This window comes from Chiloscyllium punctatum, chromosome 45 (assembly GCF_047496795.1).
Source record: "Chiloscyllium punctatum isolate Juve2018m chromosome 45, sChiPun1.3, whole genome shotgun sequence".
Lineage (NCBI taxonomy): Eukaryota > Metazoa > Chordata > Chondrichthyes > Orectolobiformes > Hemiscylliidae > Chiloscyllium > Chiloscyllium punctatum.
In genome coordinates, this window is record NC_092783.1 from 24,931,082 (window position 1) to 24,954,881 (window position 23,800).

At 51.9% G+C, this 23,800-nt stretch overlaps 1 protein-coding gene across 1 annotated transcript in view; it reads right to left on the reverse strand.

Annotated features, from left to right (window-relative positions):
• LOC140467071 (uncharacterized) overlaps positions 1–23,800 on the reverse strand; it is a 157,434-nt gene that overhangs the window by 53,738 nt on the left and 79,896 nt on the right. The window contains exons 28-31 of the mRNA XM_072563131.1: positions 21,900–21,981; positions 11,063–11,177; positions 8,313–8,414; positions 7,385–7,461 (exon numbers count right to left, since the gene is read on the reverse strand). Coding sequence (XP_072419232.1) covers positions 7,385–7,461; positions 8,313–8,414; positions 11,063–11,177; positions 21,900–21,981 — 376 coding nt within the window. The remainder of the gene's footprint in view (positions 1–7,384; positions 7,462–8,312; positions 8,415–11,062; positions 11,178–21,899; positions 21,982–23,800) is intronic.

Genomic DNA, 23,800 nt, shown 5'->3' on the forward strand with positions numbered 1-23,800 from the left:
GAGGGGGTACACACAGAGAGACAGAGCGAGGGGGTACACACAGACAGACAGAGAGAGGGGGAACACACAGAGAGACAGAGCGAGGGGGTACACAAAGACAGACAGAGCGAGGGGGAACACACAGAGAGACAGAGCGAGGGGGTACACACAGACAGACAGAGAGAGGGGGTACACACAGAGAGACAGAGCGAGGGGGTACACACAGAGAGACAGAGAGAGGGGGTACACACAGAGAGACAGAGAGAGGGGGTACACACAGAGAGACAGAGCGAGGGGGAACACACAGAGAGACAGAGAGAGGGGGTACACACAGAGAGACAGAGAGAGGGGGTACACACAGAGAGACAGAGCGAGGGGGTACACAAAGACAGACAGAGCGAGGGGGTACACACAGAGAGACAGAGAGAGGGGGTACACACAGAGAGACAGAGCGAGGGGATACACACAGAGAGACAGAGAGAGGGGGTACACACAGAGAGACAGAGCGAGGGGGTACACACAGAGAGACAGAGCGAGGGGGTACACACAGAGAGACAGAGAGAGGGGGTACACACAGAGAGACAGAGAGAGGGGGTACACAAAGACAGACAGAGCGAGGGGGTACACACAGAGAGACAGAGCGAGGGGGTACACACAGACAGACAGAGAGAGGGGGTACACACAGAGAGACAGAGCGAGGGGGTACACACAGAGAGACAGAGAGAGGCGGTACACACAGAGAGACAGACGAGGGGGTACACACAGAGAGACAGAGCGAGGGGGTACACACAGACAGACAGAGAGAGGGCGAACACACAGAGAGACAGAGCGAGGGTTTACACAAAGACAGACAGAGCGAGGGGGAACACACAGAGAGACAGAGCGAGGGGGTACACACAGAGAGACAGAGAGAGGGGGTACACACAGAGAGACAGAGCGATGGGGTACACACAGAGAGAGGGGGTACACACAGTGAGACAGATGAGGGGGTACACACAGAGAGACAGAGAGAGGGGGTACACACAGTGAGACAGAGAGAGGGGGTACACACAGAGAGACAGAGAGAGGGGGTACACACAGAGAGAGGGGGTACACACAGTGAGACAGATGAGGGGGTACACACAGAGAGACAGAGAGAGGGGGTACACACAGAGAGACAGAGCGAGGGGGAACACACAGAGAGACAGAGCGAGGGGGTACACACAGAGAGACAGAGAGAGGGGGTACACACAGTGAGACAGATGAGGGGGTACACACAGAGAGAGGGGGTACACACAGTGAGACAGATGAGGGGGTACACACAGAGAGACAGAGAGAGGGGGTACACACAGTGAGACAGAGTGAGGGGGTACACACAGAGAGACAGAGTGAGGGGGTACACACAGTGAGACAGAGCGAGGGGGTACACACAGAGAGACAGAGAGAGGGGGTACACACAGAGAGACAGAGAGAGGGGGTACACAAAGACAGACAGAGCGAGGGGGAACACACAGAGAGACAGAGCGAGGGGGTACACAAAGACAGACAGAGCGAGGGGGAACACACAGAGAGACAGAGCGAGGGGGTACACACAGAGAGACAGAGAGAGGGGGTACACACAGAGAGAAAGAGAGAGGGGGTACACACAGAGAGACAGAGCGAGTGGGTACACACAGAGAGACAGAGAGAGGGGGTACACAAAGAGAGACAGAGAGAGGGGGTACACAAAGAGAGACAGAGAGAGGGGGTACACACAGAGAGACAGAGAGAGGGGGTACACAAAGAGAGACAGATGGAGGGGGTACACAAAGACAGACAGAGCGAGGGGGTACACACAGAGAGACAGAGCGAGGGGGTACACACAGAGAGACAGAGAGAGGGGGTACACACAGACAGACAGAGAGAGGGGGTACACACAGAGAGACAGAGAGAGGGGGTACACACAGAGAGACAGAGCGAGGGGGTACACACAGACAGACAGAGAGAGGGGGTACACACAGAGAGACAGAGAGAGGGGGTACACACAGAGGGACAGAGAGAGGGGGTACACAAAGACAGACAGAGCGAGGGTGTACACAAAGACAGACAGAGCGAGGGGGTACACACAGAGAGACAGAGAGAGGGGGTACACACAGAGAGACAGAGCGAGGGGGTACACACAGACAGACAGAGAGAGGGGGTACACACAGAGAGACAGAGCGAGGGGGTACACACAGACAGACAGAGAGAGGGGGTACACACAGAGAGACAGAGCGAGGGGGTACATACAGAGAGACAGAGAGAGGGGGTACACACAGAGAGACAGACGAGGGGGTACACACAGAGAGACAGAGCGAAGGGGTACACACAGACAGACAGAGAGAGGGGGTACACACAGACAGACAGAGAGAGGGGGTACACACAGAGAGACAGAGCGAGGGGGTACACACAGAGAGACAGAGAGAGGGGGTACACACAGAGAGACAGAGAGAGGGGGTACACACAGAGAGAGGGGGTACACACAGACAGACAGAGAGAGGGGGTGCACACAGAGAGACAGAGAGAGGGGGTACACACAGACAGACAGAGAGAGGGGGTACACACAGAGAGGCAGAGAGAGGGGGTACACACAGAGAGAGGGGGTACACACAGACAGACAGAGAGAGGGGGTACACACAGAGAGACAGAGAGAGGGGGTACACACAGAGAGACAGAGCGAGGGGGTACACACAGAGAGACAGAGAGAGGGGGTACACACAGAGAGACAGAGCGAGGGGGTACACACAGAGAGGCAGAGAGAGGGGGTACACACAGACAGACAGAGAGAGGGGGTACACACAGAGAGACAGAGAGAGGGGGTACACACAGAGAGAGGGGGTACACACAGACAGACAGAGAGAGGGGGTACACACAGAGAGACAGAGAGAGGGGGTACACACAGAGAGACAGAGCGAGGGGGTACACAGAGAGAGACAGAGAGAGGGGGTACACACAGAGAGACAGAGCGAGGGGGTACACACAGAGAGGCAGAGAGAGGGGGTACACACAGACAGACAGAGAGAGGGGGTACACACAGAGAGACAGAGAGAGGGGGTACACACAGAGAGACAGAGCGAGGGGGTACACACAGAGAGACAGAGAGAGGGGGTACACACAGAGAGAGGGGGTACACACAGAGAGACAGAGAGAGGGGGTACACACAGACTGACAGAGTGAGGGGGTACACACAGAGAGACAGAGAGAGGGGGTACACACAGACTGACAGAGTGAGGGGGTACACACAGAGAGGCAGAGCGAGGGGGTACACACAGAGAGACAGAGAGAGGCGGTACACACAGAGAGGCAGAGAGAGGGGGTACACACAGAGAGGCAGAGAGAGGGGGTACACACAGACAGACAGAGAGAGGGGGTACACACAGAGAGACAGAGCGAGGGGGTACACACAGAGAGGCAGAGAGAGGGGGTACACACAGAGAGGCAGAGCGAGGGGGTACACACAGAGAGACAGAGCGAGGGGGTACACACAGAGAGGCAGAGAGAGGGGGTACACACAGAAAGACAGAGCGAGGGGGTACACACAGAGAGACAGAGCGAGGGGGTACACACAGACAGACAGAGAGAGGGGGTACACACAGAGAGACAGAGCGAGGGGGTACACACAGAAAGACAGAGTGTGGGGGTACACACAGACAGACAGAGAGAGGGGGTACACACAGAGAGACAGATGAGGGGGTACACACACAGAGACAGAGAGAGGGGGTTCACACAGAGAGACAGAGCGAGGGAGTACACACAGAGAGACAGAGAGAGGGGGTACACACAGAGAGACAGAGCGAGGGGGTACACACAGAGAGACAGAGAGAGGGGGTACACACAGTGAGACAGATGAGGGGGTACACACAGAGATCGGGGGTACACACAGTGAGACAGATGAGGGGGTACACACAGAGAGACAGAGAGAGGGGTTACACACAGTGAGACAGAGAGAGGGTGTACACACAGAGAGACAGAGAGAGGGGGTACACACAGAGAGACAGAGAGAGGGGGTACACACAGAGAGACAGAGAGAGGGGGTACACAAAGAGAGACAGAGCGAGGGGGAACACACAGAGAGACAGAGCGAGGGGGTACACAAAGACAGACAGAGCGAGGGGGAACACACAGACAGACAGAGAGAGGGGGTACACACAGAGAGACAGAGAGAGGGGGTACACACAGAGAGACAGAGCGAGGGGGTATACACAGAGAGACAGAGCGAGTGGGTACACACAGACAGACAGAGAGAGGGGGTACACACAGAGAGACAGAGAGAGGGGGTACACACAGAGAGACAGAGAGAGGGGGTACACAAAGAGAGACAGAGCGAGGGGGTACACAAAGACAGACAGAGAGAGGGGGTACACACAGAGAGACAGAGCGAGGGGCTACACACAGAGAGACAGAGAGAGGGGGTACACACAGAGAGACAGAGAGAGGGGGTACACACAGACAGTCAGAGAGAGGGGGTACACACAGACAGACAGAGAGAGGGGGTACACACAGAGAGACAGAGCGAGGGGGTACACACAGACAGACAGAGAGAGGGGGTACACACAGAGAGACAGAGAGAGGGGGTACACACAGAGAGACAGAGAGAGGCGGTACACACAGAGAGACAGACGAGGGGGTACACACAGAGAGACAGAGCGAGGGGGTACACACAGACAGACAGAGAGAGGGGGAACACACAGAGAGACAGAGCGAGGGGGTACACAAAGACAGACAGAGCGAGGGGGAACACACAGAGAGACAGAGCGAGGGGGTACACACAGACAGACAGAGAGAGGGGGTACACACAGAGAGACAGAGCGAGGGGGTACACACAGAGAGACAGAGAGAGGGGGTACACACAGAGAGACAGAGAGAGGGGGTACACACAGAGAGACAGAGCGAGGGGGAACACACAGAGAGACAGAGAGAGGGGGTACACACAGAGAGACAGAGAGAGGGGGTACACACAGAGAGACAGAGCGAGGGGGTACACAAAGACAGACAGAGCGAGGGGGTACACACAGAGAGACAGAGAGAGGGGGTACACACAGAGAGACAGAGCGAGGGGATACACACAGAGAGACAGAGAGAGGGGGTACACACAGAGAGACAGAGCGAGGGGGTACACACAGAGAGACAGAGCGAGGGGGTACACACAGAGAGACAGAGAGAGGGGGTACACAAAGACAGACAGAGCGAGGGGGTACACACAGAGAGACAGAGCGAGGGGGTACACACAGACAGACAGAGAGAGGGGGTACACACAGAGAGACAGAGCGAGGGGGTACACACAGAGAGACAGAGAGAGGCGGTACACACAGAGAGACAGACGAGGGGGTACACACAGAGAGACAGAGCGAGGGGGTACACACAGACAGACAGAGAGAGGGCGAACACACAGAGAGACAGAGCGAGGGGGTACACAAAGACAGACAGAGCGAGGGGGAACACACAGAGAGACAGAGCGAGGGGGTACACACAGAGAGACAGAGAGAGGGGGTACACACAGAGAGACAGAGCGAGGGGGTACACACAGAGAGAGGGGGTACACACAGTGAGACAGATGAGGGGGTACACACAGAGAGACAGAGAGAGGGGGTACACACAGTGAGACAGAGAGAGGGGGTACACACAGAGAGACAGAGAGAGGGGGTACACACAGAGAGAGGGGGTACACACAGTGAGACAGATGAGGGGGTACACACAGAGAGACAGAGAGAGGGGGTACACACAGAGAGACAGAGCGAGGGGGAACACACAGAGAGACAGAGCGAGGGGGTACACACAGAGAGACAGAGAGAGGGGGTACACACAGTGAGACAGATGAGGGGGTACACACAGAGAGAGGGGGTACACACAGTGAGACAGATGAGGGGGTACACACAGAGAGACAGAGAGAGGGGGTACACACAGTGAGACAGAGTGAGGGGGTACACACAGAGAGACAGAGTGAGGGGGTACACACAGTGAGACAGAGCGAGGGGGTACACACAGAGAGACAGAGAGAGGGGGTACACACAGAGAGACAGAGAGAGGGGGTACACAAAGACAGACAGAGCGAGGGGGAACACACAGAGAGACAGAGCGAGGGGGTACACAAAGACAGACAGAGCGAGGGGGAACACACAGAGAGACAGAGCGAGGGGGTACACACAGAGAGACAGAGAGAGGGGGTACACACAGAGAGAAAGAGAGAGGGGGTACACACAGAGAGACAGAGCGAGTGGGTACACACAGAGAGACAGAGAGAGGGGGTACACAAAGAGAGACAGAGAGAGGGGGTACACACAGAGAGACAGAGAGAGGGGGTACACAAAGAGAGACAGATGGAGGGGGTACACAAAGACAGACAGAGCGAGGGGGTACACACAGAGAGACAGAGCGAGGGGGTACACACAGAGAGACAGAGCGAGGGGGTACACACAGAGAGACAGAGAGAGGGGGTACACACAGACAGACAGAGAGAGGGGGTACACACAGAGAGACAGAGAGAGGGGGTACACACAGAGAGACAGAGCGAGGGGGTACACACAGACAGACAGAGAGAGGGGGTACACACAGAGAGACAGAGAGAGGGGGTACACACAGAGAGACAGAGAGAGGGGGTACACAAAGACAGACAGAGCGAGGGTGTACACAAAGACAGACAGAGCGAGGGGGTACACACAGAGAGACAGAGAGAGGGGGTACACACAGAGAGACAGAGCGAGGGGGTACACACAGACAGACAGAGAGAGGGGGTACACACAGAGAGACAGAGCGAGGGGGTACACACAGACAGACAGAGAGAGGGGGTACACACAGAGAGACAGAGCGAGGGGGTACATACAGAGAGACAGAGAGAGGGGGTACACACAGAGAGACAGACGAGGGGGTACACACAGAGAGACAGAGCGAAGGGGTACACACAGACAGACAGAGAGAGGGGGTACACACAGACAGACAGAGAGAGGGGGTACACACAGAGAGACAGAGCGAGGGGGTACACACAGAGAGACAGAGAGAGGGGGTACACACAGAGAGACAGAGCGAGGGGGTACACACAGAGAGACAGAGAGAGGGGGTACACACAGACTGACAGAGAGAGGGGGTACACACAGACAGACAGTGAGAGGGGGTACACACAGAGAGACAGAGCGAGGGTGTACACACAGAGAGACAGAGAGAGGGGGTACACACAGACAGACAGAGTGAGGGGGTACACACAGAGAGACAGAGAGAGGGGGTACACACAGACAGACAGAGAGAGGGGGTACACACAGACAGACAGAGAGAGGGGGTACACACAGACAGACAGTCAGAGTGACGGTGTACACATATACAGAGTCGGGCAGCATGGACAAGTAGATCAGAGCAGCACAGGGAGACATCAGATGAAAAGTAGAGAGGATCTGCCGTGTGGGAATGCTGTACTTACTTTGTGAGGTGCAGCATGGCTGTGCTAATGTTATGACCTGTATAGGCACTACACTCATAGAACACGATGTTGTATTCCTAGAGAGAGGGACGGAGACGAGGAGGAAGTGAGAGCAGCTCATTGCTCACAGTCACTGTGTATGGAACTACTGTGTGGAAGCAGGCCATTCAGTCCATCATATCCACACTGACCCTCTGAAGAGTATCCCATCTAGACCCACCTTCACCGCACCCTATTCCTGTATCACTGCATTTAGCAAGGCCAATCCACCCTAACCTGCACATCCCTGGACACTATGGGCACTTTAGCACGGCCAATCCACCCTGACATCTTTGGACTGTGGGAGGAAACCGGAGCACCCGGAGGAAACCCACGCAGACACGGGGAGAATGTGCAAACTCCACACAGTCAGTCGCCTGAGGCGGGAATCGAAGCTGAGTCTTTCGCACTATGAGTCATGATGCCAGACCTCTTAGAGACAGCCATTAGGAACCACGCCATCAGTGTGTGCACTGTTACTGAAGCTGCTCTGTCATCCATGATGCGATAAAGGTGAGGGGTCACTGAGCTCACTGGGGTTAGTGTGACGAGAGACAAATTCGGCTCTGTCATTGGTTGGCTGGATGGGTGCTCCCTGTGCCACAAACATTCCAAGTGTAGTGAACGAGATCTCCCCCCGCCCCCCTTCAGGGAGTTGAGAGAAGGCTGACTTCAGCAGGTCCTGGGCAAGCTCCAACCAGTTCCCATTGAGTGGCATCAGCTGCCAACCGGGCATGTGGACGGTGGGTGAGATGCCGGTGCTAATGAACCTGTGTAGATAGAGTCTGTCCGACTGAGCTCACAGAGGCAATGGGACAACACGGGGGGGAGGATGCGTTCCTCAGTATTGGCTGCGATGGAGCACCAAGTGTCAGCAACGGGCACCAACCTGGGCAAGACGCTGCCCCTCAGGAGTGGGCACCTGACGGTGAGCAAGATCGTCTATCTTGTTCCCCAGAAGAAGGACGGCAACGTTATCGTCCACTGTTTCCTGGGAAAAGACAGTTGGGAGAACAACACGCAGAGATGGGGAAAGAGAGGGAGGGATGGAGAGATTATGGTGGCGAGAGAGAGAGAGAGAGAGATGGAGTGAGAGAAACAGAGATGGGGAAGAGAAATAGAGGGTGATAAAGAAAAAAGATGCAAGGGGAAGAGAGAGGTGGGTTGAGAGGGGAATGGCAGGAGAAAGATGGAGGGAGAGGGAGTGGAGGGAGAGAGAAAAGAGAGGGAGAAATAAAGAGGAGACAGAGGAAGAAAAATTGAGTGAGAAATGGAAGGGAAGGAAAACAGAGAGATGCAGGCAGATAGAAAAAAGAGAGACAATGTGGAAAACAGGGAGTCACGGAGAATGGATGGGACAGAGAGAGGGAAACAGAGTGAAAGGGATAGAAAGATGGAGGAAAAGGAGAAAGACAGAAAGGCAGAGGAGAGAAGAAATAAACAGTGAGTGTGAGAGAGAGAGAAAGAGAGCGATGGATGGAGAGGAAGAAGGGGAGAGTGGAAAGGTAAAGAGCAAGAGGGAGATTTGCCTTGTTATAGTGAGTATTGTTTGGCACTCTCACTGTCACTGTATACAGTGCCTGCATTTAAAAAGTGTGTTTTAATCACAGTTTCTGCCCTTTTCACACATCCACATCCAAAGAAGTGATTTGAAGATCCAATTACAATTGATCTGGTGGTAACTACAGCTCGAAGGATAAAAGCTCCGAGGGTGGATGTGCCCTGTTCCTCCTTCCAGCGGAGCCAGGAGGGGGTGTCCTCCGATCACCCGAAGGAACAGCTAGCTCCCTGGTGACTACCGCTTTCAAAATGCAGCATGACTGGCATTGCACAGAACAGGAGGGCCCGCTTCGATACACACACAGGCACCCAACTACATAACTCCTCTGCATAGCCCTGAAGCAACATGAGGGATGCAGTTACCCCAAGAGACCATTGTCAAGTAGATGTTGGTGAAATGATCTGCTTTATCTGAACATGGGAGTGCAGCGTAGGTTCACGAGGTCAATTCCTGGAATGGCAGGATTGCCTTACACGGAAAGACTGAAGCGACTGGGCTTGTATACCCTTGAGTTTAGAAGACCGAGAGGGGATCTGATTGAAACGTATAGGATTATGAAAGGATTGGACACTCTGGCAGGAGGGAACATATTTCCGCTGATGGGTGAGCGCCGAACCAGAGGACACAACTTAAAAATACGGGGTAGACCATTTAGGACAGAGATGAGGAGAAACTACTTCACCCAGAGAGTGGTGGCTGTGTGGAATGCTCTGCCCCAGAGGGCAGTGGAGGCCCAGTCTCTGGATTCATTTAAGAAAGAATTGGATAGAGCTCTTAAAGATAGTGGAGTCAAGGGGTATGGAGATAAGGCTGGAACAGGATACTGATTAGGAATGATCAGCCATGATCATATTGAATGGCGGTGCAGGCTCGAAGGGCAGAATGGCCTACTCCTGCATCTATTGTCTATTGGCTATTGTCTATTGTCTATGACAGGAGCATGCAATTACACCGTCCAACACAATCCTCCTGCTGGCTGTGCCTTCAGTTTTAATTCCCTCACAGGTTTGAGCGTCACTGGCTGGCCCAGCATTTATTGCCCCACCATTAGTTGACCCTTGAGTTGGTGATGGTGAACGGCCATCTTGAACAACAGCAGCCAATGGGGTGCAGGTACAACCACGGTGCCCTTAGGGAGGGAGTTCCAGGATCTTAACCCAGCGACGGGGCGGGGGACGGCAGTATATTTCCCAGTCAGGATGGCGAGTGGCTTGGAGGGGAACTTGCAGGGACTGGTGTTCCCTTGTACCTGCTGGAGGGAAGTGGGCGTGGGAGGTGCTGTCTAATGATCTTTGGTGAATTTCTGCAATGCATTCTGGGAGGGGGTGTTTGTGGGTGTGGGGCCAATCAAATGGGGGCTGCTTTGTCCTGGAGGGTGTCGAGCTTCTTGAGTGTTGTTGGAGCTGCCCCCACCCAGGGTAAGTGGGGAGTATTCCTGACTTGTGCCTTGGAGGTGGTGGGGAGTCAGGAGGTGAGTTACTCTCCACAGTATTCCTACGCTCTGACCTGCTCTTGTAGCCACATTACTAGTATGTCGAGCCCAGTTCAATTTCTGGTTATTGGTAACCCCAGGACGTTGATAGTGGAGGACTCAGTGATGGTAATGCCTTTGAATATCAAGGGTAGTGGTTAGATTATCTTTACCTGGAAATGGTTATTGTTCACAGACTGTTTCATTATCTAAGGAGTCATGAATGGTGCTATCAGACATGCAGTCTGCAGTGATCTATAGTTGTTTTCCACTCAAAGCTGGGAAAACTAAAACTCTTCTCTTCAGCCCCTTTCCGTTCAGTGTCATCGCCATGAACAGTGCCATTCTCCACGGGATGAGGCTGTGTCTAACAGACACAGGGTTAAGAGTGACACTCATGAGCCAAGTGAGAAGGACAGGCCAGTAGTACCTGTGCATGACCCCAAATGGGCCTTGGAGACCTACCATCATTGATCAGAAAAAAAGCAGATCCATGTTGGTAAACATCTACCTGTTTCAGTGTGCCTACAGGAAGGTTCAGGGACTGATCCCTGAACGCGGAGAGCTCTCATGCAGCTGAAAGCACTAGAATTTAAATGTCTCTCACCTTGACAGACGCCAGCCAGTAGCGTACCTCGGTGAATGAGTTGGACGATGTAATGTCATACATCACGATCACCCCGTCGGCCTTTCTGAAGAACTGCTTGGTTAAACTGCGGAATCTGAGCAGAGAGAAGAGCAGAGCAGTCAGAGGCATGGGCAACAGTTAAAGGAGCCAATCACTGAAGGGGGTCAGGGCTCACATGACTGGCCATTAGCTCATTTCCACTTCCTGTCAAAACTCTTTCTTGAGATACATAATGTCACTAGAAGAGGGAGGATACCACAAAAGGAAAAACTAATTTTAAAAAAACCAATAGTGGTAATGTCCTAACCTCTTGGCTAGGAGGCCATGTGTGTCATACCTGAACAGGTTATTTAGAAAGTATCCGTGGAGCTATGTTTCAAAGTTACACAAGACAAGTCGGGCCAATACATGTCATCCACTGGTTTTATTAGGTTTTCCTGCTGGGAAATACTGGGAATGGGTCACCCAACCATGACCGTGCCAAACTCCAGCCTACCACGTACCAGGGTCAAGGAGGTCACTGGCCGTTTACCAAACACTCCAAGTGGGGGGGTGACAGCAGGGGGAGGGTGAACAGTGGTCACGGTCCATGTCAGTACCAATACAGAGGGGGGTAAGAGAGATCAGTGCTTGTTGTGGAGGAATAGTGAGGTGGGAAAGAAAGGGTTAAACTGGACGTCAGAGGCAGCAAGTCAGCCTAGAAACAGGAGGATTGAGCAGATCTGTCTGCACTCAGACACCCAGAGAGAGCTACTGGGACGGAGGTGTGATCGATGAAAAATTGGGCTGGTCCTGGACAGCTCTAGGGGCTGCATCTCAATGCCAACTGATGCCCTCATGGGTGAGTGTGCTGATGAACTGGGCTAATATGTCCACTCCAGTCCAGTTTCTGGGGATCGGTAACCCCAGGATGTTGGTGGTGGGGGGTTTCAGTGATGGTAAAACTTTTGAATATCATGGGGCAGGGGTTAAATGCTCTTTCAGTGGAAATAGTTATTGGACACAAAACTGGTGATGCAACTGGAGAGGACGAGAGCCAACTTGGCAAGGGGATAGGAGGGACGAGGTGTTAGGAGGGACACAGTGATAGGAGGGACACGGTGATAGGCGGGACACGGTGATAGGAGGGACACGGTGATAGGAGGGACGAGGTGATAGGAGGAACGAGGTGATAGGAGGGACACGGTGATAGGAGGGACACGGTGATAGGAGGGACACGGTGATAGGAGGGACACGGTGATAGGAGGGACAAGGTGATAGGAGGGACACGGTGATAGGCGGGACACGGTGATAGGAGGGACACGGTGATAGGAGGGACACAGTGATAGGAGGGACAAGGTGATAGGAGGGACACGGTGATAGGAGGGACAAGGTGATAGGAGGGACACGGTGATAGGAGGGACACGGTGATAGGAGGGACACAGTGATAGGAGGGACACGGTGATAGGAGGAACACGGTGATAGGAGGGACACGGTGATAGGAGGAACACGGTGATAGGAGGGACACGGTGATAGGAGGGACACGGTGATAGGAGGAACGAGGTGATAGGAGGGACACGGTGATAGGAGGGACACGGTGATAGGAGGGACACGGTGATAGGAGGAACGAGGTGATAGGAGGGACACGGTGATAGGAGGGACACGGTGATAGGAGGAACGAGGTGATAGGAGGGACACGGTGATAGGAGGAACACGGTGATAGGAGGAACGAGGTGATAGGAGGGACACGGTGATAGGAGGGACACGGTGATAGGAGGAACGAGGTGATAGGAGGAACGAGGTGATAGGAGGGACACGGTGATAGGAGGGACACGGTGATAGGAGGGACACGGTGATAGGAGGAACGAGGTGATAGGAGGGACACGGTGATAGGAGGGACACGGTGATAGGAGGGACACGGTGATAGGAGGAACGAGGTGATAGGAGGAACGAGGTGATAGGAGGGACACGGTGATAGGAGGGACACGGTGATAGGAGGAACGAGGTGATAGGAGGGACACGGTGATAGGAGGGACACGGTGATAGGACGGATACGGTGATAGGACGGATACGGTGATAGGAGGGACACGGTGATAGGAGGGACACGGTGATAGGAGGGACACGGTGATAGGAGGAACGAGGTGATAGGAGGGACACGGTGATAGGAGGGACACGGTGATAGGAGGGACACGGTGATAGGAGGAACGAGGTGATAGGAGGAACGAGGTGATAGGAGGGACACGGTGATAGGAGGGACACGGTGATAGGAGGAACGAGGTGATAGGAGGGACACGGTGATAGGAGGGACACGGTGATAGGACGGATACGGTGATAGGACGGATACGGTGATAGGAGGGACACGGTGATAGGAGGGACACGGTGATAGGAGGGACACGGTGATAGGAGGAACGAGGTGATAGGAGGAACACGGTGATAGGAGGGACACGGTGATAGGAGGAACGAGGTGATAGGAGGGACACGGTGATAGGAGGGACACGGTGATAGGAGGGACACGGTGATAGGAGGAACGAGGTGATAGGAGGAACACGGTGATAGGAGGAAGGTGACAAGGTGATAGGAGGAAGGATGGAGCATGAGGAAGGAGAAACATGACGCACAGAGATTTGGGCGAAGGTGGTAATAGTAAAGTGGAAGTCCGAAGACTTTAAGTTAGATCAGGCAGAAAAGCAATTGGAATAAATCTAAATAAGATTTCAAGTTAACACATATGTGAACATCCCAAAGCACACATGTAGGATTGCTCGCTGAGCTGGGAGGTTCGTTTTGTCACCCTACTTGGTAACATCTTCAGTGAGTCTCTGGGTGAAGCACTCCTGATGATTCCTGCTTTCTGTTTATATGTTTGGGTTTTTTTGGGTTGGTGATGTCAGTGAGTAAACCTACATCCAGAACCTCAACCTGAGCTACAAATCTTCTCAAAACCCGCTAATTCCAAAGCATGATAAATAAGGCAGATGAGCTGCAGGTATAAACCAGCCCATTTTGGAGCGATTAAATGTTATGGTGATAAAGGAGACTTGGCTAAATCGTGCAGGTCTGGCTATGGAATGTTTCCGAATACAAGGTGTTCAAAGCTTCTGCATGCCTTTTTGTTAAAGGTGACAGGGCAGATTGAGAAAATGGTTAAATAAGGCACTTGTGTTCCCAGGCTTTCGAAAGAGAGGCAGAGAACACAAACGCAAGAAGGAAATGATTAATGTTTATAAAACCCTGTTTCCCCTCAACCAGAATATCAAGACCAGGCACGGTAGGTTAGTATGGGTGTGAAAGCTGCAGGCAGGGGCTAGAAAAAAACCATGAGAACGATTACAGAGGTGAGGGATTTCACAAACATGGAGAAGCTGAGACTGCTCTTATTGCAAAGTGTGAGAGGAGATTTGACTGAGGTGTTCAAAACCATGAGGATCTGGACCGAGTGGAGAGAGAGAGAGAGAGAGAGCAGGTATTCCCATTGGTGAAAGGTTCGAAACCCAGACAGAACGAACAACACCGATAAAAGAATCAGTGGTGACTTGAGGGAAAGCTGTTTGGAAAGTATTGAGTGGTTAGAGTCTGGGCAGTACTGCCTGAATAAAGGGGGAGTGGGTGGGTGGGTAGGGATGACTAGGTTTCCCGTGTAGAGGAATGGCCAGTTGGCTAAGCTGGCAGAATGGCCTGTTGTACTGATAGGGCAGTGTGAAGCTGTGTCAGACCTTGTACAATTGGCTCAATGTGGGAAACCTGAGTCTCTCTCTCTTGACAGAGGTTGGTCATTCTAACCTGTCTGTCAGGCTGCCTCACTCCCAGCTTTGAGTTGACAGTGTGGACTGAAATACTGCACACTGCTTTTCCAGCTCTCGGGGAGGCCAGCAGCAGGAGGAGGAGGAGGAGGAGGAAGAGGAGTGGGTGACAAGCTGGGGACGGGAGGAAGGCTTCATTCCATTTTCAATCCCTGATCCCCAAAAGGCAGCCCAGGACAGACCAGCCCAATGGACACCAGCAACGATCTCCCAGGTACAGGGGAGGGGGAGGGGGAGGGGGAGGGGGAGGGTCAGGGGTGTGAGGATTGGAGTTAGATGTAACAGGGTTAAAGAAAAGAGATAACAGCGATAGGGTTAAAGCTAGAGTGAGGGCTGTGTGGGTTGGAGTTAGAGTTGGGGTTAGGGTTAGGGTTCGGACTGTGTGGGTTTAGGTTAGGGTTAAGACTGCGTGTTTGGGTTACGGTTAGAGTTAGGGTTAGGGCTGTGTGCGTTGGGTTAGGGTTAGGGTTAGGGCTGTGTGGGTTTAGGTTAGGGTTAGGGTTAGGGTTAAGGTTAGGGTTAGAGCTGTGTAGGTTGGATTAGGGTTAGGTCGATAGGGTTAGGGTTAGGTTAGGGATAGGGTTAGGGTTTGGGTTAGGGTTAGGGTTAGGGACAGTGATAGGGATAGGGATAGGGTTAGGGTTAGGGTTAGGGTTAGGGTTAGGGTTTGGGTTAGGGTTAGGGCGATAGGGTTAGGTTTAGGGTTAAGGGTTAGGGTTAGGCTTAAGGATAGGGTTAGGGTTAGGGTTAGGGTTAGGGTTAGGGTTAGGAATAGGGTTAGGGTTAGGGCGATAGGGTTAGGGTTAGGGTTATGGATAGGGTTAGGGTTAAGGAATGGCTTGGGGCGATAGGGTTAGGGTTCGGATTAAGGATAGGCTTGGTGCGATAGGGTTAGGGTTAGAGTTTAGGGTTAGGGTTAGGGTTAAGGATAGGCTTGGGGCAATAGGGTTAAGGTTAGGGCTAAGGGTTAGGGTTAGGGTTAAGGATAGGGTTAGGATTAGGGTTAGGATTAGGGTTAGGCTTCGCGTTACGGTTAGAACTGTGTGGGTTAGGGTTAGGGATAGGGTTAGGGTTAGGGTTAGAGTTAGAACTGTGTCGGTTAGCGTTAGAGGTTAGGGTTAGGGTTAGGGATAGGGTTAGGGTTAGGGTTAGGGATAGGGATAGGGTTAGGGAAAGGGTTAGGGTTAGGGATAGTGTTAGAGTTAGGGTTAGGGACAGGGTTAGGGTTAGGGTTAGGGTTAGAACTGTGTGGGTTAGGGTTAGGGTTAGGGTTAGGGTTAGGGTTAGGGTTAGGGTTAGGGTTAGGGTTAGGGTTAGAACTGTGTGGGTTAGGGTTAGAGGTACGGTAGGGTTAGGGTTAGGGTTAGGGTTAGGGTTAGAACTGTGTGGGTTAGGGTTAGAGGTACGGTTACGATAGGGTTAGGGTTAGGGTTAGGGTTAGGATTAGGGTTAGGTTTAGAGGTACGGTTACAGCGATAGGGTTAGGGTTAGCGTTAGAGGTACGGTTATGGCTATGTGGGTTAAGATTAGGGTTAGGGCTGCATGGGATAGGGTTAGAGTTAGGTCTGTGCGATTTGACATTAGGGTTAGGGTTAGGGTTAGGGATAGGCTTAGGGCGACAGGGTTAGGGTTGGGGCTATGTGTGTTGGGATGAGTTAGGGTACGGGCTTTGTTGGTGTGGGTTAGGGTTGCGGTTAGCATTAGGGCAATGTGCGTTGTGGTTAGGGTTAGGGCTGCATGTGTTTAGGTTAGGGTTAGGGTTAGGTACAGGGTAGAGCGTGTATGGGTTAGGGTTCGGGTTATCACTGTGCAAGATAGGGTTAGGACTATGGTTAGGTCTGTGTGGGTTGGGATGGGTGAGTGTTGGGGTGAGAGTTAGGGCTGTGTGTGTGTTGTGATTAGCGTTAGGATAGTGTGGTTAGGGTTAGGGTTAGAGTGAGGGTAGTGTGGTTAGGGTTGGGTTAAGGTCAGTGTTTGGGCTGTGTGCGTTGGGATTTGTGTTAGAGCGATAGGGTTAGGGTTAGGGTTAGGGCTGTGTAGGTTGTGGTTTGGGTTAGGGCCTTGGGTTAAGGCTAGGGTAACGGCCAGGGTTAGGGCTGTGTGGTCAGGGTTAGGGTAACGGCCAGGGTTAGGGCTGTGTGGTTAGGGTTAGGGTTAGGATAGTGTGGGTTGAGGTTAGGTTTAGGGTTAGGGTTAGGTTTAGGACTGCAATAGGGTTAAGGTTAGGTTTATGGTTAAGGTTAGTGTTAGTGTTAAGGTGGGTTAGTTTTAGGGCTAGTATTAGGGTTAGGGCTCACATTAAGGTTAGAACTGTGTGGGTTAGAGTTAGAGTTAGGGTTAGGGTTCGGGCACTGTGGGTTGGGTTAGGTTTAGGATTAGGGTTAGAGCTGTGTGGTTACAGTTAGGGTTAAGGTTAGGGTTAGGGTTAGGGTTAGGGTTAGGGATGCCTCGGTTGGGTTTAGGGTTCGGGTTAGGGTTAGTGCTGTGTGGGTTGGGGTTAGAGTTCAGATTCGGGATGTGGTTTGTGAGTTAGTGGTCAGGGTTCGGGTTGTGTGGGATGTGGTTGAGGTTAGGGCAGTGTGGGTTCGGATTAGGGTTAGGACTGTGTGGGTTGTGGTTAGGGTTAGGGCTGTGTGGGTTGGAGTTAATGTTAGAGCTGTGGGGCTGAGGGTTAGGGTGAGGATAGGGTTAGAGTTAGGGATAGGGTGAGGGCTGTGTGGGTTGGGGTTAAGTTTAGGTTTCTGTGGGTTAGGTTTAGGGTTAGGGTTAGGCTTAGTGTTAGAGTTAGGGGTAAGGTTTGGGTTAGGGTTAAGTCTGTGTGCGTTGGGGTTAGGGCTAGGCCTGTGTGGTTAACGTTAGGGTTAGGGTTAAAGTTCGGGCTAGGGCTGTGTAGGTTGGGGTTAGTGTTAGGGTTAGGTTTAGGGTTATGGCGGTGTGTGTTGAGGTTAGGGTTAGGGTTGTGTTGTTAAGGTTAGGGTTAGGGTTCAGTTTTTGGCTAGGATTTGGGCTGCAATAGGGTTAGGGTTAGGGTTAGGGTTAGGGTTAGGGCGATAGGGTTAGGGTTAGGGCTAGGGTTAGGGCGATAGGGTTAGGGTTAGGGCTAGGGTTGGGGTTAGGGTTAGGGCAATAGGGTTGGGGTTAGGGCTAGTGTTGGGGTTCGGGCTAGGGTTGGGGTTAGGGTTAGGGCGATAGGGTTAGGTTTAGGGCTAGGGTTAGAGCTGTATGGGTTGGGGTTAGTGTTAGGTTTAGGTTTAGGGCTCTGTGGGTTAAAGTTAGGGTTAGGGTTAGGGCTGTGTGTGTTGAGGTTAGCGTTAGGTCTGTGTGGATTGGGGTTAAGGTTAGGGTTGTGTGGGTGGAGGTTAGGGTTAGGGGATAAGGTTTAGGCTGTGTAAATTGGGGTTAGGGTTAGGTTTAGGGTTAGGGTTGTGTGGGTTAAGATTAGGGTTCGGCTTGTGTGGGTTGTTTATTGGGTAGGGTTAGGGTTAGGGTTAGAGTTAGAGTTAGAGTTAGGGCTAGGACTGTGTGGGTTGCTATTATGGTGAGTGTTTGGGCTGTGTGCATTGGGGTCTGGGTTAGGGCTGTGTGGGTTGGGGTTAAGGTTAGAGCTGTGTGGCATAGGATTAGGGTGAGAATAGGGTTAGAGTTAGGGTTAGGGTGAGGGATGTGTGGGTTGGGGTTAGGGTTAGGGTTAGGGTTAGGGCGATAGGGTTAGGGTTAGGGTTAGAGCGATAGGGTTAGGGTTAGGGATAGGGCGATAGGGTTAGGGTTAGGGATAGGGCGATAGGGTTAGGGTTAGGTTTAGGGCGATAGGGTTAGAGTTAGGGTTAGGTTTAGGGTTTGGGTTAGGGTTAGGGTTAGGGCTGTGGTAGGGTTACGGTTAGGGATAGGTTCAGGGTAAGTATTCAGGTTGGGGTTAGGGCAAGGCCTGTGTAGGTTGACGTTGGGGTTCGGGCTGTGTGGTTTGGGGTTCGGGTTAGGGTTAGGGTTAGAGTTCGGGTTGGGGTTAGGGAAGAGTTAGGCTTAGGGCTGTGTGGGTTCAGGTTAGGGATAGGGTTAGGGTTCGGGTTCGGGTTAGGGTTCGGGTTGGGGTTAGGTAAGAGTTAGGCTTAGGGCTGTGTGGGTTCGGGTTAGGGTTAGGGTTAGTGTTCGGGTTCGGGTTAGGGTTTTGGTTGAGGTTAGACCTGTGATAGCGTCAGGGTTCAGATTTGGCCTAGGGTTAGGGCTGTGCAGGTTTGGGATTGTCTTTTGTCGATTAGTGTTAGCTTTACAGGTTTAGGGCTAAGAGGAAGCTGATGATAAAGACCTCAGACAGAGTCAGAAATGCAGTTTCTTCCCCACTCTGACCTGTTGACCTCGACAGCAATGACAGGTCCCACACCCATGTGATTAGGTGACTGCTTTGGCTGACAGTCTTCCTCCAGCCACACTATATCTCCAAGGGTATCTGGGAACTGATATCCCCAACAATGTTCCTCCCCCAACCCCATTTCTCATCAATAACCCACTGCCTCCATCAATAACCCACTGCCTCCATCAATAACCCACCGCCTCCATCAATAACCCACCGTCTCCCTCAATAACCCACCGCCTCCATCAATAACCCACCGCCTCCCTCAATAACCCACCGCCTCCATCAATAACCCACCGTCTCCCTCAATAACCCACCGCCTCCATCAATAACCCACCGTCTCCCTCAATAACCCACCGCCTCCATCAATAACCCACCGTCTCCCTCAATAACCCACCGCCTCCATCAATAACCCACCGCCTCCATCAATAACCCACCGCCTCCCTCAATAACCCACCGCCTCCATCAATAACCCACCGCCTCCATCAATAACCCACCGCCTCCCTCAATAACCCACCGCCTCCATCAATAACCCACCGCCTCCCTCAATAACCCACCGCCTCCCTCAATAAGCCACCACCTCCATCAATAACCCACCGCCTCCCTCAATAACCCACCACCTCCCTCAATAACCCACCGCCTCCATCAATAACCCACCGCCTCCCTCAATAACCCACCGCCTCCCTCAATAACCCACCGCCTCCATCAATAACCCACCGCCTCCCTCAATAACCCACCGCCTCCATCAATAACCCACCGCCTCCATCAATAACCCACCGCCTCCCTCAATAACCCACCGCCTCCATCAATAACCCACCACCTCCATCAATAACCCACCGCCTCCATCAATAACCCACCGCCTCCCTCAATAACCCACCGCCTCCCTCAATAACCCACCGCCTCCATCAATAACCCACCGCCTCCCTCAATAACCCACCACCTCCATCAATAACCCACCACCTCCATCAATAACCCACCGCCTCCCTCAATAACCCACCACCTCCATCAATAACCCATCACCTCCCTCAATAACCCACCACCTCCATCAATAACCCACCACCTCCGATTTTCTGTTGCTATCTCCCCCGCCCCGCAGTTCCCCATTGATATCCCCCTACTCCCATTTCCCATTAATGTCCCTCCCCCATCCCCAATCCTCATCAATATTTCCTCCACACTCAATGCTGCCCCCCCCCCTTTTCCATTTGAGGACTCCCATTTCCCCATTAATAACCCCCCTCCCCATATCCTATTTTCCCTGAGCTACTCTACACTATCAGTGTTCGTTCATCTCTGATTGTCTTCAGGCCTGAGTCCTGGAGTTACTGTCCCTTAATATTTGGACGCACCCTCATACTGTCTTGTTAACATACTGGCAGAGAGCTATTCATCCTTAACATTCACACTGACCCCTGAGGTACTGTCCCTTTAATACACTGACCCCTGAGGTACTGTCCCTTTAATAAACTGGCCCCTAATGTACTGTCCCTTTAACAAACTGACCACTAGGGGTACTGTCCCTTTAACAAACTGACCCCTCGGGGTACTGTCCCTTTAACAAACTGACCCCTCGGGGTGCTGTCCCTTTAACACACTGCCCCCTGAGGTACTGTCCTTTTAACAAACTGACCCCTGAGGTACTGTTCCTTTAACACACTGACCCCTCGGGGTACTGTCCCTTTAACACTCTGACCCCTCGGGATACTGTCCCTTTAACACTCTGACCCCTGAGGTACTGTCCCTTTAACAAACTGATCCCTTGGGGGTACTGTCCCTTTAACAAACTGACCCCTGAGGTACTGTCCTTTTAACAAACTGACCCCTGAGGTACTGTCCCTTTAACAAACTGACCCCTCGGGGTACTGTCCCTTTAACATACTGACCCCTGAGGTACTGTTCCTTTAACAAACTGACCCCTGAGGTACTGTCCCTTTAACAAACTGACCCCTCGGGGTACTGTCCCTTTAACAAACTGATCCCTCGGGGTACTGTTCCTTTAACAAACTGACCCCTGAGGTACTGTCCCTTTAACACACTGACCTCTGAGGTACTGTCCTTTTAACAAACTGACCCCTAGGAATACTGTCCCTTTAAGACACTGACCTAAAGGTACTGTTCCTTTAACAAACTGACCCTTAGAGATATTGTCCCTTTAACAAACTGATCCCTGAGGTACTGTCCCTTTAACAAACTGACCCCTAGGGGTACTCTCCCTTTAATACACTGACCCCAAGGAGTACTGCCCCTTTAACACACTGACCCCTGAGGGACTGTCCCTTTAACAGACTGACCCCTAGGGGTACCGACCCTTTAATACACTGACCCCTGAGGCACTGTCCCTTTAATACACTGACACCTAGGGGTACTGTCCATTTAATACACTGACCCCTGAAGTACTGTCCGTTTAACAAACTGATCACTCAGGATACTGTCCCTTTAATACACTGACCCCTCGGGGTCCTGTCCCTTCAATACACAGACCCCTGTCGGTAGTTCTGAAGAACAAACCTGAACTGCTTTCTCTCCACAGATGCTGCCAGATCTGCTGAGATTCTCCAGCAGGGTTTTCACCCCAAGGGGTTCTGGGCCATGACTGAAAGGTTTCCAATCTCATTGCTCTTACACAAATACTGCTGATTGGTTAAATAACCTGAAACCTCAGGCTGCTGATTGGAGACCCCACACTCACCGCTCCTGTCCTGCAGTATCCCAGAGCTGAAGGGCAATGTGTCTGTTGTCCACTGTCAGGGTCTTCACTCGATAGTCTATCCCTGCAATCATGGGGGAAGAGGTCAGAGCAATGACAGGGAATAGTCCAGTTATTAGAACATTCTCTGAGGAAACATCTCCTTCATCACAGGGTGAGGTCTACATCAATCTGATGACAGCAGCATCCCTGAGGTCAGGGCCTGGGCCAGTTACTGTGTAACTCAAGGCTGGCTGGATACCATTTCATTGTGGAACATAACTATGAGCCACCCTTAGACAGCAATACTGCTCTGTCTCACACCATTCACTGCATCAGGACACACAAACTCACAATCCAGACTGACAGTCCAGTGCAGCACTGAGGGAGTGCCACACTCCCATAGAAGCCATCTTCCAGAGAACACATGAAATCAAACAGAACAAGAATGAGTTTAGATTAGATTCCCTACAGTGTGGAAACAGGCCCTTCAGCCCAAGAAGTCCACACCGACCCTCCGAAGAGCAACCCACCCAGACCCATGCCCCTACATCTACCCCGTTACCTAACACTACGGGCAATTTAGCGTGGCCAATTCACCTGACCTGCACATTTTTGGAATGTGGGAGGAAACCGGAGCACCTGGAGGAAACCCACACAGACACGGGGAGAACGTGCAAACTCCACACAGTCAGTCGCCTGAGGCGGGAATTGAACCCGGGTCTCTGACGCTGTGAGGCAGCAGTGCTAACAACTGTGCCACCGTGCCACCCATATTGTCCCCAGTTGCCTTGGCAATATTTATTCATCAAACAAAATCATTCAAAGCTCATTACTGACAGTGGTGTTTGTGGGATCTTACAGTGCGTCAGCTGACTTGTGTTGCTTTCACAGGAAAGGTTCCACTGTTGTGAGATTATAATTAATTGAATAGACTGTTGTCCTTTGAAGCAAAAAAAGAGGACAAATAGATTTGTTCCAACTATTTAAACTCACGAAGGGCCCTGACAGAGAGAAATAGGAGACTGTTTCCAATGGGTAAAGGGCTGATAACACAGCTTACAGATTGAAGGCAAAATGACTTTAAGAAATGTGAAGGAGTAAATTTGTGGAACAGCAGTTAGGAATTGGAATGCCGTGTTTCATTATATGGTAGATCCAGGCTAAATGGTATTCCTCAAAAGGAAATTGCAACAATACTTGAAGAACACTTGAAAAATGCGGAGATATCAGGATGATTGAGGGAATGGGACTTAACAGATTTCACTTTGAAAGAGACAGCGCAGACTCAATGGGCCCTTTTTCTGTCCTATTTAAGTATTCGATGACCATGATCAATTACATTACAAACTAATTTCATTGGCTTTAAACTCTCCAATGGCAGGAACAGACACTATATCAATGCAAGTCTTTCTGTCAGCCCAGGGAGCCTATCTGACAATGATGGGTGTACCAGAAAAAGAAGCCGCACATATTCCCAGGGGATCTCAAAGTGATTGAGAGCTAATCAAAACCTTCTGAGATGTCATCATTGTTCATATACAAACACAGCAGCAGAACTGTACACATCAAAAACCTGTACATAATGAATGAAACAGTTGGCCAAGTCACCTGTTGGGTGGGGGACTCCTACTGGAAAGACAAATTTAATCAAACAACATTAGAGGAAGCTGGCACTCATGGTAAAAGCCATTGACCAATACGACACAGTCTTGAATCTGACAGTGGAGGTGTGAACCACCAATTCCTGGGTTTGGCTTCAGTTTTGGTTGTGTCACTTTCATAGGCTAACATTGGTATTTCACCTGGTTAGCACTAACTAAACCAGGTAACTCTGATAATGAAAACATTCATATGAAAATAACACAGAAATTGGGTATGAAAGTGATGTGACTGTGACCAAC